This window comes from Globicephala melas, chromosome 2 (assembly GCF_963455315.2).
Source record: "Globicephala melas chromosome 2, mGloMel1.2, whole genome shotgun sequence".
Lineage (NCBI taxonomy): Eukaryota > Metazoa > Chordata > Mammalia > Artiodactyla > Delphinidae > Globicephala > Globicephala melas.
Window position 1 is genome coordinate 36,169,051 of NC_083315.2, and position 15,289 is coordinate 36,184,339.

Sequence of the window (15,289 nt, forward strand, 5' to 3'; positions counted from 1 at the left end):
ATTATGAGATTCTGGTTTCTTATATAAATCCTATGGAGAACGTTAATATTTTTGTCTTAGCAGACACTCTACTTGGTTGTGTTCAGGCTGCAAGTTCCATTCAACATTCTGAGGTTGTAGTTTCAGTGTCAGTTCCATTTTCAAAGTCTTTGCAGTGCTATTCAGATCTGTCCTGTATGTGTGCCACCCAGTGGCCAGTCTGGGACTTGGATGATGGCCTCTTAGTTCTTTTTTGATACAATGTTCAGAACCAGATCCATGCATGAACAGCGTGAGAATAAGCCCAGGAATTTATAAACAGCTTATGAAGTCACTTTCCCAAACTTCTTCCTGTGTATGATCTACCCTTTACTTTCTGGGTCCCTAGGATTCCCTTTTCCAGTCCTCCCTCAAAGTTTTAGACCCCTGTGGCCTCTGCTACTGTCACTACCAGGAGATTCCTCTCCTATTCCTCAAGCCTGTTCAAAAGGGCTTCTAAAGCTCTCTCTGTTCATCCTGATGCTTATTTCTGAGTTTCTGATTGCATTAAGACCAGGCGAGGTAATACTAGATTTTTTTAAGGGTAAATACTGCTGAATCAGTGGTACTTAATTCTGGTCTTATTCCTCAGTCTGTCTGCTACTATTTGCTTATCAAAGTCATCAAGTAGGGTTTCCCTGGTGGTGCAGTGGTTAAGAATCCACCTGCCAATTCAGGGGACATGGGTTCAAGCCCTGGAAGAGTCCACATGCCGTGGAGGAACTAAGCCCCTGGGCCACAACTACTGAACCTGTGCTCTAGAGCCCGTGTGCCACGACTACCGAGGCTGCGCTCTGGAGCCAGCAAGCCGCAACTACCGAAGCCCACGCACCTAGAGCCCGTGCTCTGCAACAAGAGAAGCCACCGCAATGAGAAGCCCACACACTGCAACGAAGAGTAGCCCCCGCTCACCACAAGGAGACCCGCACGGCAACAAAGACCCAACGCAGCCAAAAATAAATACATAAAATAAATATATTTTTTTTAAAAAGTCATCAAGTAGCTGCACCATGCATTTAGCCCAAGTTTTTAGTTGCATTCAGTGGGAGATACAGGGTGGATGGTATTTACTCCATCTTATCCAGAACTGGAACTACCATAACCACGATAACTAATTTAACATTCGTTACTGTATTCTCTAGTTCTGGATTTCTAGTTGGTTCATTTTAAAGTCTCTGCCACTTTTTATAGTTTCTAGTTCTCTGCCGAAATCTTCACTCTTGCCTTTTTATCTTCTTGAATATAGAATGTATAGTTCTAGTTTTAATAGTTCATGTCTGATAATTCCAAAACTTGGAATATATTGTCTGCTGTTTTTGCTAGCTCTTTTTCATGTTTCTTTTTTTTTTTTTTTTTTTTTGCCATAATACACAGCTTGCAGGATCTTAGTTCTCCAACCAGGGATTGACCCAGGGCCACAGCCGTGAAAGTGCTGAGTCCTAACCACTGGGCTGCTGGGCAAGTCCCCCTTTTCATGTTTTCCTCTCTTTGTGTGCCTAGTTATCTTCATTTAGGTGCTGAATATTATATTTGAAACATTTTTCAAAAATAATTTGTGGCTTTAGATGATGTTATCATCCTCCAGATGCTTGGGAGCAAGGTATCTTGAACCACCTTAATCTGATTTCAAGGATTGAGATATTTCTTGGTCACCCAGGTAACTCAGAGTTAAGCCTCAACCCCCATGAGGGTAATTTGCTTCTGGTTCCCTTAATCCTATGGTACAAACCTTCAGGGTTCCCAACCCAAAGACAAGGGGGTTTATCAGGGCTACCACCCTTGAGACCATGGGCTCCAATTCTGGTCTCCCAAGTCCCTTGAGGCTGTCTACAACACTGCTGAGTCTCTCATTCTCCCCTTCTGGAGTGGCAAACAACCCCAGGACAAAAGCTATGCCAAAGGCTGAGCTCACCATTCTGGATTTCCATCTCTTCCCAGATCCTGGGCAAGTGATTCTTCACTTTGTTAGCTCTCCAGTGCCTTCAAGCAGACATTTTAATATTTTGCTCAGCTTTATTAGTTGCCCTCAGTAGGAAAGTTGGTTGGAATTATCTAACCCAGCATTACTGGAAGCTGATATACAAAAAATGTTAGTTCTCTCCCCTTTCTGTCTCACTCCCAAGACTGGGAGCGAGGATAGGCAGGGGACTTCCTTGGCAGTCCAGTGGTTGAGACTCTGTGCTTCCAATGCAGGGGGCATGGGTGTGATCCCTGGCCAGGGAAGTAAGATCCCATGTGCTGTGTGGTATGGTAAAAAAAAAAAAAAAAAAAAAAAAAAAAAAATTTTAAAGAAATTTTTTTTTTAATTTAAAAAAGATTAGGACAGGCAGGTGTGCATTCCTACCTACCACTTACCTTGCTTCATGCTATTTGTCCTTCCCAGAATGTCTTCCTTCCTCTCTTTAATCTATCTAATTTCTTTTTATCTGGGGATATTATGGGCATTCTTTTTTTTTTTTTGCGGTACGCGGGCCTCTCACTGTTGTGGCCTCTCCCGTTGCGGAGCACAGGCTCCGGACGCGCAGGCGCAGCGGCCATGGCTCACGGGCCCAGCCGCTCCGCGGCATGTGAGATCTTCCCGGACCGGGGCACGAACCCGCGTCCCCCGCATCGGCAGGCGGACTCTCAACCACTGCACCACCAGGGAAGCCCTGGGCATTCTTTTATATTAAAAAAATTATATTCGATGTTTTTCTACTATGGTATTTCCAGTAATAAACCCTATACATGCTGCCAACCGGCCTCTTCCCAGATGCCTTCTCTCGTGACTGCAGACCACCCCACTCTCCGTCCCTAGAAACCTACTGCAATAACATTCACCACAGCCTCTTTGCGCTTATGGTTTGGTACAAGTCTAATACCCTGGATTCATTAGATAATTTCTTAAGGCAACGATCATGTCTCTCCTCAAGCCCCCCTCCCTTCAACAGCTCTCAGAAAATACTTATATTCACGTAGTCTCTGAAAACCAAAGCACCCTAATTATGCAAGGAGAGTTTCCGCATATTGAGACGATCATCCTCAGGACATACAGGATGTAAAGTACTGTGAGGTCTCAAGGCGTTCAGCAGAGCCCTTTTATGTCTATACCACCCACTCTGAGGATTTGGGCAGATGGGGCATTCCACCATATCCCCAGGCTCCTGTACCTCAGCTCCAGAGATCTGAGCCAGTCTCAGAGAAGATCTCAGGTTAGGGCACTAAAAAGCAGCCTTTGAGGAAACTGAAGGCCATTCACCAAGTACCTTAAGCAAGATTGCTTCTGCCCAGGGAAAGAGCTCCCTGAATAGCATGGCTGGGCTCAAGGAGAGGGTCCCTGGACATTCTTAACAACCCAAGAGGCCTCAGTTTTAGCACCTGCTCCTCATCCATATATCCAAGACGAAAGCCTAACTTGAGCTGTCAGAGATGCCCCTTATTTCCAGGACAGGAAATCAAGACAGTATAGGGAAGCAGCAGCAGATCCCAGAAGCAGAGGCCTTTAAAATATCTAACGCTAACAAGAGGCATGCTGGACCCATATGGAGAAAATAACAGAGCTTAAAAAGAAATAAGAGGGAACGTCCAGTGGTTAGGACTCTGCGCTTTCATTGCCGAGGGCCTGGGTTCAATCCCTGGTCAGGGAGCTAAGATCCCGCGAGCTGCGCGGCTCGGGCCAAAACTTTTTTTTTAATTTAAAAATAAAAAAAGAAAGAAGGCTTGAATGATAGAAAAAAATACCATGCTCCTGGATAAGAAAGCTAAATATTAAGATATTGATATTTCCAAATTAATTCTTATGCAGTCTTATACTTAATGCAGTCTCAATCAAAATACCAATGGTATAGAGACAGAAAGCAGATTAGTGGTTGCCTGGTCGTGGGGGTGGGAACAAGGATTAACTGCAAAAAAGGAACAAGGATCTTTTCAGGGTGATGGAAATTTTTTTTTTTTTTTTTTTTTTGCGGTACGCGGGCCTCTCACTGCTGTGGCCCCTCCCACTGCGGAGCACAGGCTCCGGATGCGCAGGCTCATAGGCCATAGTTCACGGGCCCAGCCGCTCCGCGGCATGTGGGATCTTCCTGGACCGGGGCACGAACCCGCATCCCCTGCATCGGCAGGCGGACTCTCAACCACTCTGCCACCAGGGAAGCCCGATGGAAATGTTTTAAAACCGGATTGTGGTGATGGCTGTACAACTGTGAATTGTGTACACTGGTCTGTACATTTTAAATAGGTGACTATTATTGGTGTATAAATTATACCTCGATCAAGCTGTTTAAAAATAGAAACCTAACAAATTTTACTAAAAGACCATTCAAAATTCAAATCTGACTAGTCTTCCATGAAAGGATGTAATATGCTTTTGATCTTGTTAAAAATAATTCATCCCTTTTTGAAAATGTAGTTTTTTAAAATGGTGAATATAAGGATACAAGGTATAAAAAACAATGTTATCTGGGAGTTTGGAAAAATTCAAACAATGATTCTAAAGTTTTCCTACAGGAATAAACAAGAGAGAATAGCTGAAACATGTTTAAAAGAAGCATAAGAGGGTTGCTCTGCCAGAAATGAAAGCTACAACAATTAAAATGAGATCATCCTGTTGTAAGAGTCAACAAACAGATTAATGGATTATGATCGATTGTATATATGGGAACTAAACTAGGCTTTAGTGGGTATAAAATTAGTGTATAAAGAAAGAATCACAAACTAATAGGAAAAGGTTGAATTTGGGGGAATACTTATTAACCAAAAATTGAGCTAGAGACTGATACCATGCTATACACACAAATCAATTCCAGATTAATTTAAAAGTCAAATGAAGAAATTCAAACAAAAATTATAAAAATACAGATATATATTTAACTAACCTTGGAATAAGGAAGAAAAGCATAAACACTATTGAAGAAATGGTTAAAATATGCATATTGGGGCATCTTACATAACCACTAAAAATGAAGTTTTTCAGATAATTTTCAGGAACCATGAAAAACTGCTCATGAAATAATGAGAAGTAACAAAAGGAGAATATAAAACTGAATCAGAATAACAATGTAAATCAAATTTTTAAATAACAAAATACATATACAGAAAGATTGGTAGATATATCAAGATGTCTTTGGATGGTAGAATTATAGGTGAATTTTTACTTTTTCCTTTCAGCTCTTAGAATTTTCCCCCATATTTTTTACTATGGTCACGCATTTCTTTCATAATCAAAAAAGATTTTTTAAAAAAGATTTGGTAGAATGAGAATATGAAAAACCAATCAAATTCAGCTACTAAAAAGCAACAGCTTCAAAAATACATATAGCTGTTAAATGCATTTTTCACATGTATGATACATTTCACAATTTTTTTCAGTACTAAAAAAAAAAAAAAAGCCACAAAAGCTCTTTGCAGGAACAGCAGAACCTCTACAGACAGCCTCTCCTGTGCCTGCAGTGCCCCAGCCCATTCGTCCCACCTGCAAGAGGCAAGGAGGGCCTTGTCAGGAGGATGCAGCCATTCTGGCTGTGGTATTCCCCACCGCTGTGGGCAGAGAAGCCAGATTCACTCACAGACTTGGCCGCCAGCCTGATCTCTTCCCAAATGTGCTCCCTAGGGGCCCATGAGGGCCATCCCTACCATATGCTCTGCTGTCCGCATGTGGAGCGGCCCCATCTGGGCTCCTAGGAACTCACCACTGCAGCTGCTGAAACCTCCTGAGACCAGGCATGAGAGGCTGAGAGTCATGAACAGATTCAGAGAGTCTGGTTTGAGGTTCACCCCACTCCAAAGACCTCTGAACTACCGTCCCCACAGACTAACCTCAGTACCCTCAGCACACACTGAAAGAAAACCATCTCCCCTGGCCACCCTTGAAACTGGTCTCTCCCTCCTGCCCCCATGAAAGCTCTCTGTGTGGGAAAGGCAGCCCCTCCAGGAAGCATCCTTTTCCCGCTGCCCTCCAGGAGGTACTGCAGCAGCTTGTCCCTCATGTTTCCCTTCACTGTTCCAAGAAGCCGTCTGTCTTCTGCCTTGACCCCTGTGAAACACTGCTTTCAGCTGCTCCTCCTGTCTCCTGGGACCCATGCTCCTGCTTCCTCTGCCCCAAGAAACAATTTCATCTTAGTTCCCGCCAAAATGCTGTCTCCACTTGGGGTTGCCAGATTTAGCAAAGAGAAATACAGGACACCCAGTTAAATCTGAATTTCAGACAGACAACCAATCATTTCTTAGTATAAGTATATCCCATCTATTTTATCCAACCCACCCCCAGTCTTGATACACTTTTTCCTTCTGCCCCACCATAAAACACTCCTTCTCTCTACACTCCTGTGAAATACTGCCTGCCCTCTGCCCCTGAAACATGAAACACTGACCAAACGGGATAAACTGTTTTCCTTCTGTTAATCCTCTCAATTCCGCTCCCCTCTTCCCTCTTCCCCTGCCCCCTACCCCCATCAAACTCCTCAATGCTGCCACCTGGATGCCCTCCCCTCCCCTGTCTCCACACAAAACCTCTGTCCTCTGTTGGCTACCTGATCCCCAGAAGAATGCCAGCACTCCTGTCCTCAGGGAAAACAGTTTGCCTCTACCTCCCACCACAGTAATGTCTCAGACCTACTGCCATTTATTTCGTTCTTAGCATGCACCAAGCCCTGGGCCAAGCACTCTGATTCTCACAGCAGCCCTTTGAAGTAGGCACTGTTTCTATTAAGGTTTTATGACTTGCCCAAGATCGCACAATGTTAAGGATAGTCAGATTTGCACATAGGTATACCTGACTCCGAAATCTTAGATAAAATCCCAGATCAAGTCAGAATTTTCTGGACAGTGGATATTTTTTCAATCTTCTACTAAGCACCCAGGTCAAGACCCACTGCACACTACAGACCACTCCTCAGTCTCCCCATTCTCTTTCCTCCCCAAAGAACATCCTCTTCCTCCGCCCCCCTCTGCGACATAGTCCCCTCGGCAGTGAACTTCCATGTTGTCAGAGGAGATGGTCACAGTCAGGCTGTGCCGCCCACACGCCTGGCATCTGGGGACTGCCTGGGGCGAGGCCCAGGCCTGTGGTCCCCTGCTCCTGGCCAGCACTCCACCTCACCCCACCCCCTTCTATAAATATCCCACTGCTCACTGGCTGCCCAGCTGCTGCAGCAACAGTTTCCATGAGGTCATCTTTCCCGAGCGGCCTCCGGGCACCCAACACCCACACTTACCTTTCCTGGAGTCCTGTGGCCTGCTTGCCCCTGCAAGGGGCTGTCCTGGGTGCTCTGTCTCCGCCGGGCGGGGGGTGTGGGCACTTGGGCAGAGGCCTGAGGCGGGGCCTTCCCTGAGCTCTGAGCCCCAGGTTCTGGATCTTGACTTGGGGAAGAATCAGGCTTGCAGCTGGTGGTGGGCTCCCCTTTGGACTTCAGAGGAGCAAATCTCTTCCTGTTGAAGGGCCTAGTCTGCTGGGGGGCTGAGGGCGTGGGCTGGCCAGGGACAGCAGGTTCCCTCTCACCTCTGGCTTTGCTGGATACCTTCCCTGAGGGCAGCTCTCCAGGTGTACTGCCCCGGGGGGTCTGGGCCTCCTCCTCCCCCTGAGGCTTGTCTGCCTGGGTACTCTCCAGATACATGTCCTTCAGGGAGAAATACACTTCCTGGTCTGGGCCTGGGACAGGGGCATTCTGGGCCTGGTCTTGAGTACCCACAGCAGAGGCTGGCTTCCTGGTGCCATCTGCTCCGGAGGATCCAGGCCCCTGTGCGGCCCTGCCCCTCGGCTGGGTCTGAACCTGCTCCATGTCCATGGGCCCCTGTGTCCCACAGGAGTCAGGCTTGTCTGAACTGGGGACACAGTTTTCAGAGGAACGGTGGCTTCGAGCTGCCCTCTCTACCTCTGGCTTCTGCACACCTTGCTTAGGTTCCTCATCTTTCTTTTTCTTCTTGGCCCCAGACTCCTTTTTGGGGGCTCTTTGAGGCCCCAGCTCCATGGCTTTACAGATGTATGTCAACAGGCCATGCTCCCCAGCTTCCCCGTTCTCAGGGGCAGCCTCGCCGTTGGTGGTCACCTCTCCGGAAGCAAAACTGTTGATCAGGCCCAAACCTGGGTGCTGACCAGGCTCCGTCTCTCCCTCCTGCCAAGCCACCGGTGTCCCGTTCTCGACCTCCCGGGTGGGGGACGAGGGGACTGGCACCTCGGCCCCACTCAGCCGCCGCTTCCGCTGGAAGCGGTCGGGGCTGAGCTTGCGCAGGGTGTCGGCCTCTTCCACGGCCTCCTTCCCGTGCTTCCAGTTCTTCTCGATCTCACGCATCTTTGCCGCAGCCTTGCGCTTCAGCTTGGCGAACCAGCGCTGGTGGATCTTGTATTCGGTCATGGTGCCCACCTCCAAGACCCCCGAGCAGGACACAATTCCCTTGGCATTCTGGGCAGAGGCCTGGTAGATGGCGGCATCTTCTTCTCGACACCTAGAGGCAGGAGCATGAGATGGGAGGCGAGAGCCCACAATCCTCGCAGCCAGAGCCTCGCAGAGTTGAGCGCCCCGCCCCACCCCCTGCCAGCCCTGCCCCGAGTGCCACGCCCCACCTCCGATAGCACCACCTCCAAAATTCCCCACTACAGCTGAGGAAACTGAGGCTGGCAAGAGGGTGGGAGCTGGCCAAGGTCATGCTCTTCCAGGACAGATTAGACTTGGGGCCCAGGAGAGCTCCCTTCAGAAGCAGGTGACCCACACAGCCCCTTGTGAAGGAAGGATGACACAGGAGCTTTTTTGGGAAGCTGACCTCATGGAAAATGTTGCTATGGGTCGACCCCCTCTGGTTACACTCAGCTCTCTGGCTGTCAGAGATACTCCCGCCCTGGCCTTAGGAGATCCCAGACACTGGCAGGCAGACACGCTTCAGCAGGTGGCTCAGCTTAGCCGCAGAACCCCGCCTCCACCCCCAGATCCTGTCTGGGCGTCTTCATCCAGCTGACTCCATTTCTAAGGGCAGACGTGGGCCATAGGACCTTCAGGAGGGCAGAGAGAGCAGAACAGGCCCCTCTCCCTCACCTGTAGAGCTGCAGTGTGTGGCGGTTGCCCTGATGAGTGATCTCGTATTTTGGCAAGCCACAGTAGCGGTCCAGCTCTGTGTCATCCTTGTACCAGGTCACCTCTGGCTCTGGGTATCCTAAGAGGGAAGCAGGAGATTGGGTTGCAGGGAGACCAGTTCCAACGTAGTGGGAGCAGAGAACAGGATGCCATGGCTTCCCCAGACCACCTGAAGAGACTGGACTGGCCCACCTGCCCCCGGGGCTTGTAGCAAGAAGAGGGCTATCATATGGCTCAGCTTATTTTTAGAAGCTAGGCCCTGTCAAAGCCTAAAACTGTTCCCCTTCAGCAGCTGGAAGGCAAATATAGAGGAGAAACTGCCTAGCTTCTGGTAAGAAGGGAGGCAAGGAGTCTCCAGAAAGCTTTGGCTGGTAGTAATAAGCTTCCTTTCTTCAGTGGCCTGTTCTACATCCTCAACAGTAGTAACAGCTCTATCCTCGGAGGTCTCTCACCAATACCCAATATCAACACCACTGCCAAGAGCCCTCCTTCTTTCATTCCAGCTTCCTGAGCTGTTAGTATTATTTGATGACACAGCTAAAACATCCATCCATCCATCCATTCATCCATCCACCCATCCACACCTACTTTCCCAACCATTCACTACTGTGAAACTGACTGAGGTATTTTCCCAGCCCCTCCTCTCTGGATTTCCAGCCCTACTCACAAAGAGTTTCCTACTGTAAAAGTCACATGTCCCTTCTTCCCTGGACACTTGGCTGATTTGTCCAGTAATGGACACATAATCAGCTAATCTAATCCAATTCTTTGATCTAGTATTTGGGAATTGGAACCTAGAGACGGTCTACCCTAGTGTCTGGAAATAACTTGGAAGGGGTACAGCCATGTTCTGCCACATGGACTGAGAAGCAGACAAAGCTGGTCGACGGTGAGATGGAAAATGAAGTTGATGTTCAGGATAGAATAAGAAAAAGGAGAGAGAGACTTCTCTGGTGGTCCAGTGGTTAGGAATCCACCTTCCAACGCAGGGGATGTGGGTTCGATCCCTGTTCAGGGAACTAAGATCCCACATGCCGCGGGGCAACTGAGCCTGCACACCACAACTAGAGAGAAGCCTGCACGCCGCAACGAAGACCCAGTGCAGCCAAAATTAAAAAAAGAAGACAGAGAGAGTCCCAATATCCTTCCAAATACTGGCTCCATTCCTTGCCTGGGCACAGCTACATTCCTACTTGTCAATTCCATAAGAAGCCCATCTAAGCCTTACCAAAAAATTCTGCTTCATTTCTTAAGCTGACTCCAATTAATTTGCAATGTTTATTAGACATTAAAGACTCCTAACATATATTCCCTTAGGTGTGTGCTGACTGCCAAGCAAGGGTTATGAAGATATAGGAGCTTGACAGACAGCTCTCTGCTCTCAGGGAACCGACTGTACTATAGAGAAGATAAGACAGGTCTCTGCACAAGGGAGGGATGCACCTGTATCTGGGTACACATTCTCTGTCTTCCCTACTGTCTATGGATAAACTACCCCCATGCCTATCTAAAGACACCCTCACTGCATCTCATCTCCTCTTGCCTCATCAAGGACATCTCTCCAACAATCATTCCTCCTCTCCTGCATCATCAAGCTTTTCCTCTCTTATATCATTCCTATAAGTATACAAGCCTCTGTACTGTCTCCCTTCTTTTAAAAGAACTTTCTTTGACCCCACGTCCCCCATTAGCTCCTGCCCCCATCTCTCTATTCTCTCCTTTATAGAGAAATTCTTTGGAAGGGTTGTCTGTATTCACTGTCTTCACTCCGTCTCCTCCAATCAGGCTTTTGTACCCACCGCTGCGCCAGAATTGCTCTTGGCAAGGTCACCCATGAGTCACACATCGCCAAATCCACTAGCGTTTCTTAAGCTTCGTCTACCCGATCTATCAGCATTGACCGTCCCTTCTTGAAACCTTTTCCTCTCTTGCTCCTGGATGCCACTCCTTCTGAGTGCCTTTCCTACTCCACTGGCCACTTTTCCTAATCTCTTTCTTCCACTGCTCCCCCACCATCACCACCTAAGACTATAAGTGTTAGATAGGCCAGGGCTCAGGCCTCAGAACCATTCTCCATTCTCTAGCCATAAAACCTAGGGGATCTACTCCTGTCCTTCAGCCTTTAAATAGCTATATCTTCCTGACTCCCAAATTTGTATCTCTAGCCCAGAACTAGAACTGGTTCTTATTTCTGACTGCGTACCTGACATCTCCACTTGGAGGTCTAATAGGGATCAAACCTAACAAGTCCCCAACCAAGCTCCTTATTCCCCTCTCCAAGCCAAGTCCCACATATATCAGTAAAGGGCAAATTCATCCTTCTAATTTGGCTCAGGCCAGAAACCTGGAGGCAATCCCTTATTCTTTTCCTCACGTCCACTCCATCAGACAATTCTATGGGCCCTTCCTCCAGACTGTATCCAGGATCTGATCACTTCTTGCCATTCCCCGCTGCCAACCTGGTCCATCACCATCATCTGACACCTCAGTTTCTGCAACAACCTCCTTGCTGATCTCACTACTTCCATCCTGGCCTCTCTTCAGCCCATTCTCAGCACAGCCAGAGTGAACCTTTTAAAATGAAGTAAATAAAGTCAAGTGATAGCACTCCTCTGCTCAAAACACCCTAGTAGCTCCCATGTCATTAAGGCCCTCGTGACGTGGGCCGCGCTAGCGCACCGGCCTCAGCTCCTCCCGTTCTCTGCCTTGCCTGCGGTACCCCTGCCACACGGCCCTGCTGGCTGGCCTCTGAAAGCAGGTGAGAATCACATCTGGATTCCTCCCGCCTCTGTTCACACATTCCCTCCTTGGAGAGGCCTTCCCTACCAGCCCCTGTGAAACAGCGACTCTGTCTCCCTGGAAACTCTTAGCCCTCTTACTATGTTTCTTTTTCTTCATAGAATGCATTGCTGCCTGACATATTATACCCTGATGAGGTTGTTGGTTTACATCCATCTTCTCCAACTCCCTGGGGAAAGAACAGCTCCATGACTCATCCGTGTTATTCGTGCTATGTCCCCAGTTCCTAGAATAGTGCCTGGTATGGAATCAACACTCGTTAAATATTTATAGGTGAATGAATGAAGCAATGCACTAACGGCTCAGGGTACAGAGAAGGGAACGAGCACCTCTGGCTGGGGAATCAGGAAAGGCTTTATGGCATGAGCAGCATTTGAAATGGCTGTGAGGGTGGGTAGAATTTCAGAAAACGTGGGTTCAGTGCCTGTACTTCCCCCCTTCATAGCACTAATCACAATACTGTAACTGACTATCCCCTTGTCTGTCTCCCCTCCTAGACTTATGTCCCATGTGAGTCAGCATAATCTCTCCTTCACTTCTGTATCCCTACCACCTAAGATGGCACCTGGCACAGAGTAGTTACTTAATAAAAATAAAAATCTGCTGGATGAGTGAGTAAATGAGGAAGGGAATAAGTGAGCAAACCAGAGGTGAGTGGGAAGGGCATGCCTGACAAAGGAACCACAACAGCATAGTGTGGGGTGGAAAGCAGAGGACACACTGGGGAACTGTGCACAGGAGTAGGGAGCAAGGGAGGTGAGGCTGCAGCTGGGTCAGCTAGGAACAAACTCTGGGCAGCCCTGACTGTAAAGCGAGCCCCATGTTTCCACAGTGAGCTAAAGCCCCTGGTTACATCACCGTGCATGTCCTCACCATCCCATGGGGTGATCTCATTCCTACAAGGGCCAGGCTCAGAGCCTCCCTGCCCCATGATCTGCCCAGTCAGGCCTCAACCTCCAGGGCATCCGAGTCCAGTCAGGCTGTAGCGAGAGGGCAGGGATGGGGCAAGAAGGGAACGCTGAATGGAGCCCACAGCCACAAGGCTGGGGCTTCAGCCCCCATGCCACCTTTTGGTGCCTCTTCACTAGGTGGGGGCCAACCTGACAGCTTAGGGCTCCACGGCAACAGTGGATTCTGGAAACAACTTTATTTGGGGAGAAAACATTTCTTTGTGCCCTGGGTAATAGAACTGTATTCTGAAACACACAAAAGCAGGGGAGGTCCTTCACTCCCAGCTGCACACACACGTGTGCCCGTATGTGTGCCCACAGGCTGGCATGCACGCATGCACACACACACACACACACACACACACTTGGCCCTGACCAGGAGAGCCCACAGCAGTACTGAAGCCTGAGGCCTTCCCTCTTCCCCTTCCTACACTGACACCTCTGCTCCACAGCCAGCATGCCTGAGTCCAGAACTCAGCTCGGAGACTTACAGCCTCATCCTAACTGTTCCCATTTTGGAGAAGCTCAGATTCAGGAGAAGAATAATGATGAATGTAAATTTAGAGGTTTCAAAGAGCTTTCAAATATAAAATTTCATTTGGTCTTCATAACAAACCTGTGAAAACAATTGTGAACATTTACTGAAGACTTACTATATGCCAGATACTGACCTGTACATTTTTCATGTATTATCTCATCTAATCCTCTCATAAATCCTATGAGGAATGTACTGTTATTAATCCTCAATTTAAGGAAGAGGAAATTAAAGCTCCTGCCCAAAGTCATCCAGATGGTACACAGAAGAGCCAAAATTCAAATCCCTCTCTTCTATAAAACAGGTAAGGCAGGTGTTTGAATCCCTTTTACACAATCCCTTCCTTTTACACAAAAGGAAGATGAGACTCAGAGAAATCAAGTAACTTACTCAGGGTCACACAGCTGGCACATGACAAAGCCCTTGGTGTCCTTTTCCTTATTCCACTGCTCTTTCCCTTGGGGACTCTGGGACTAATATGTAAGTTTCTGCCCCCAGCAGTCATTATTTTAGACTTATTTCTCTAAAAGTAGTTTCTTCAAGAACTTGGTTCTGTCTAAAGGCTAAGTCCCTCTGCCCAGTTGTCCTGACACACACACACACACACACACACACACACACACACACACACATATACACAGGCTAAGATAGAATCTACAACAGAGTTGAGGAGAGTGGGGGAAAGGGGTCACCATGCTGGACAGAGATGGGCAGCCTCAAGGAGGACAGTTGTACTCTGGCCAGAGGGGCCCCTGGGGGAGACAGGAGCCAGAAGGTCCAATCAAGGCCTGCTATCCCCCATATGCCCACTCTGAGAGGGGAGAACCCCAGGGTCATATACCACTTCTCCAAGTCCCGAAGGGCTTCCCTCAGAGCTCAGCCAGCAGGGGCACTGGCACAGACTCCTCTTCCTCACCTGGACTAGATCCTGACCCACCACGAAAGCATCACCTACTCCTGGCAGGGCCCTGCTTAGACTGACTCATCACAACCTCATTCAAGGAGTGCTACCAGCAGGGTGGGAGGAAGTGAGGTCACTCCATCTCCATGGGACGAGCCAGGATCACCACACCAGTCTCATACAAAGGCCAGTCTGAGCCATACACCCATCCACGATCCTCCATTCCAGATGGGGGCAGAGGGGAGACCCAGTTTCTAGCCCTGTTTCCTTTGTTCTCTGATCTTTCTGCATAATGCTTTCCCCTCCCCCTGGCCCCTCTCTTACAGTCTACCTTTTCTCCTTGTTAATTGGGAAAGGCTTACTTACCAAGTGTACTATGGCGATCACAGAGAATTCTTTCTTAATCTGCTACAAAAGACTCAGGTAACCTGAGATTTTTTTTATATACATGGGGATGAGGAGGGAGGAGGAGGGAACTAGGTACGACAGTGGACTAAGATGTGGATGTTAGAGATAGCTAGAGCCCTAGAAATCTTACAGCCTTACTCAGCAGAGTCGTAGATCTCATCATGGCAGGTGCTCCTGAGCAGAAGACCATGGGCCTGGCTGGTCATCATGAGACATGGGTATTATGGCAATTGAGGGGATAAAAGTTTGTTCCTTTGAGTTGGGCTTGAGACAGGGAAAAGCTTACTCCCATGATGACCTTGGGGGCATCCAGTAAAATACTCCAAGACTCTGTAAGTCAGACTCATGTCGGCTTCAGCATGTTGCTCTCAGAGTCCATGGCTACAAAGGACAGATTGGAAGAAGGAAAGGAGGGAGGCCCCCACAGCAGCTGCTGTTGTCAAGGCACTGAAGCTGCAGCTGCAATGAACAGGCAATGTGGAAAGTGGAAAAGACACTGATTTTGTTGTCCACACAGTCAGGGTCACTGTGGTCATACTGGCAAATATGTACTGAGTGCCTTCTTCGTGCCTGCTCCAGAGGCACGATGTGTCAGGCGTGTGCTCTATCCCTCAGATCTCACGGTCTCACTGGGGAG

General features: G+C 48.3%; 1 protein-coding gene across 1 annotated transcript in view; it reads right to left on the reverse strand.

The window, feature by feature from the left end:
* ALPK3 (alpha kinase 3) overlaps positions 1-15,289 on the reverse strand; it is a 48,994-nt gene that overhangs the window by 20,558 nt on the left and 13,147 nt on the right. The window contains exons 4-5 of the mRNA XM_060293516.1: positions 9,021-9,138; positions 7,209-8,436 (exon numbers count right to left, since the gene is read on the reverse strand). Of these exons, the coding sequence (XP_060149499.1) occupies positions 7,209-8,436; positions 9,021-9,138 (1,346 nt within the window). The remainder of the gene's footprint in view (positions 1-7,208; positions 8,437-9,020; positions 9,139-15,289) is intronic.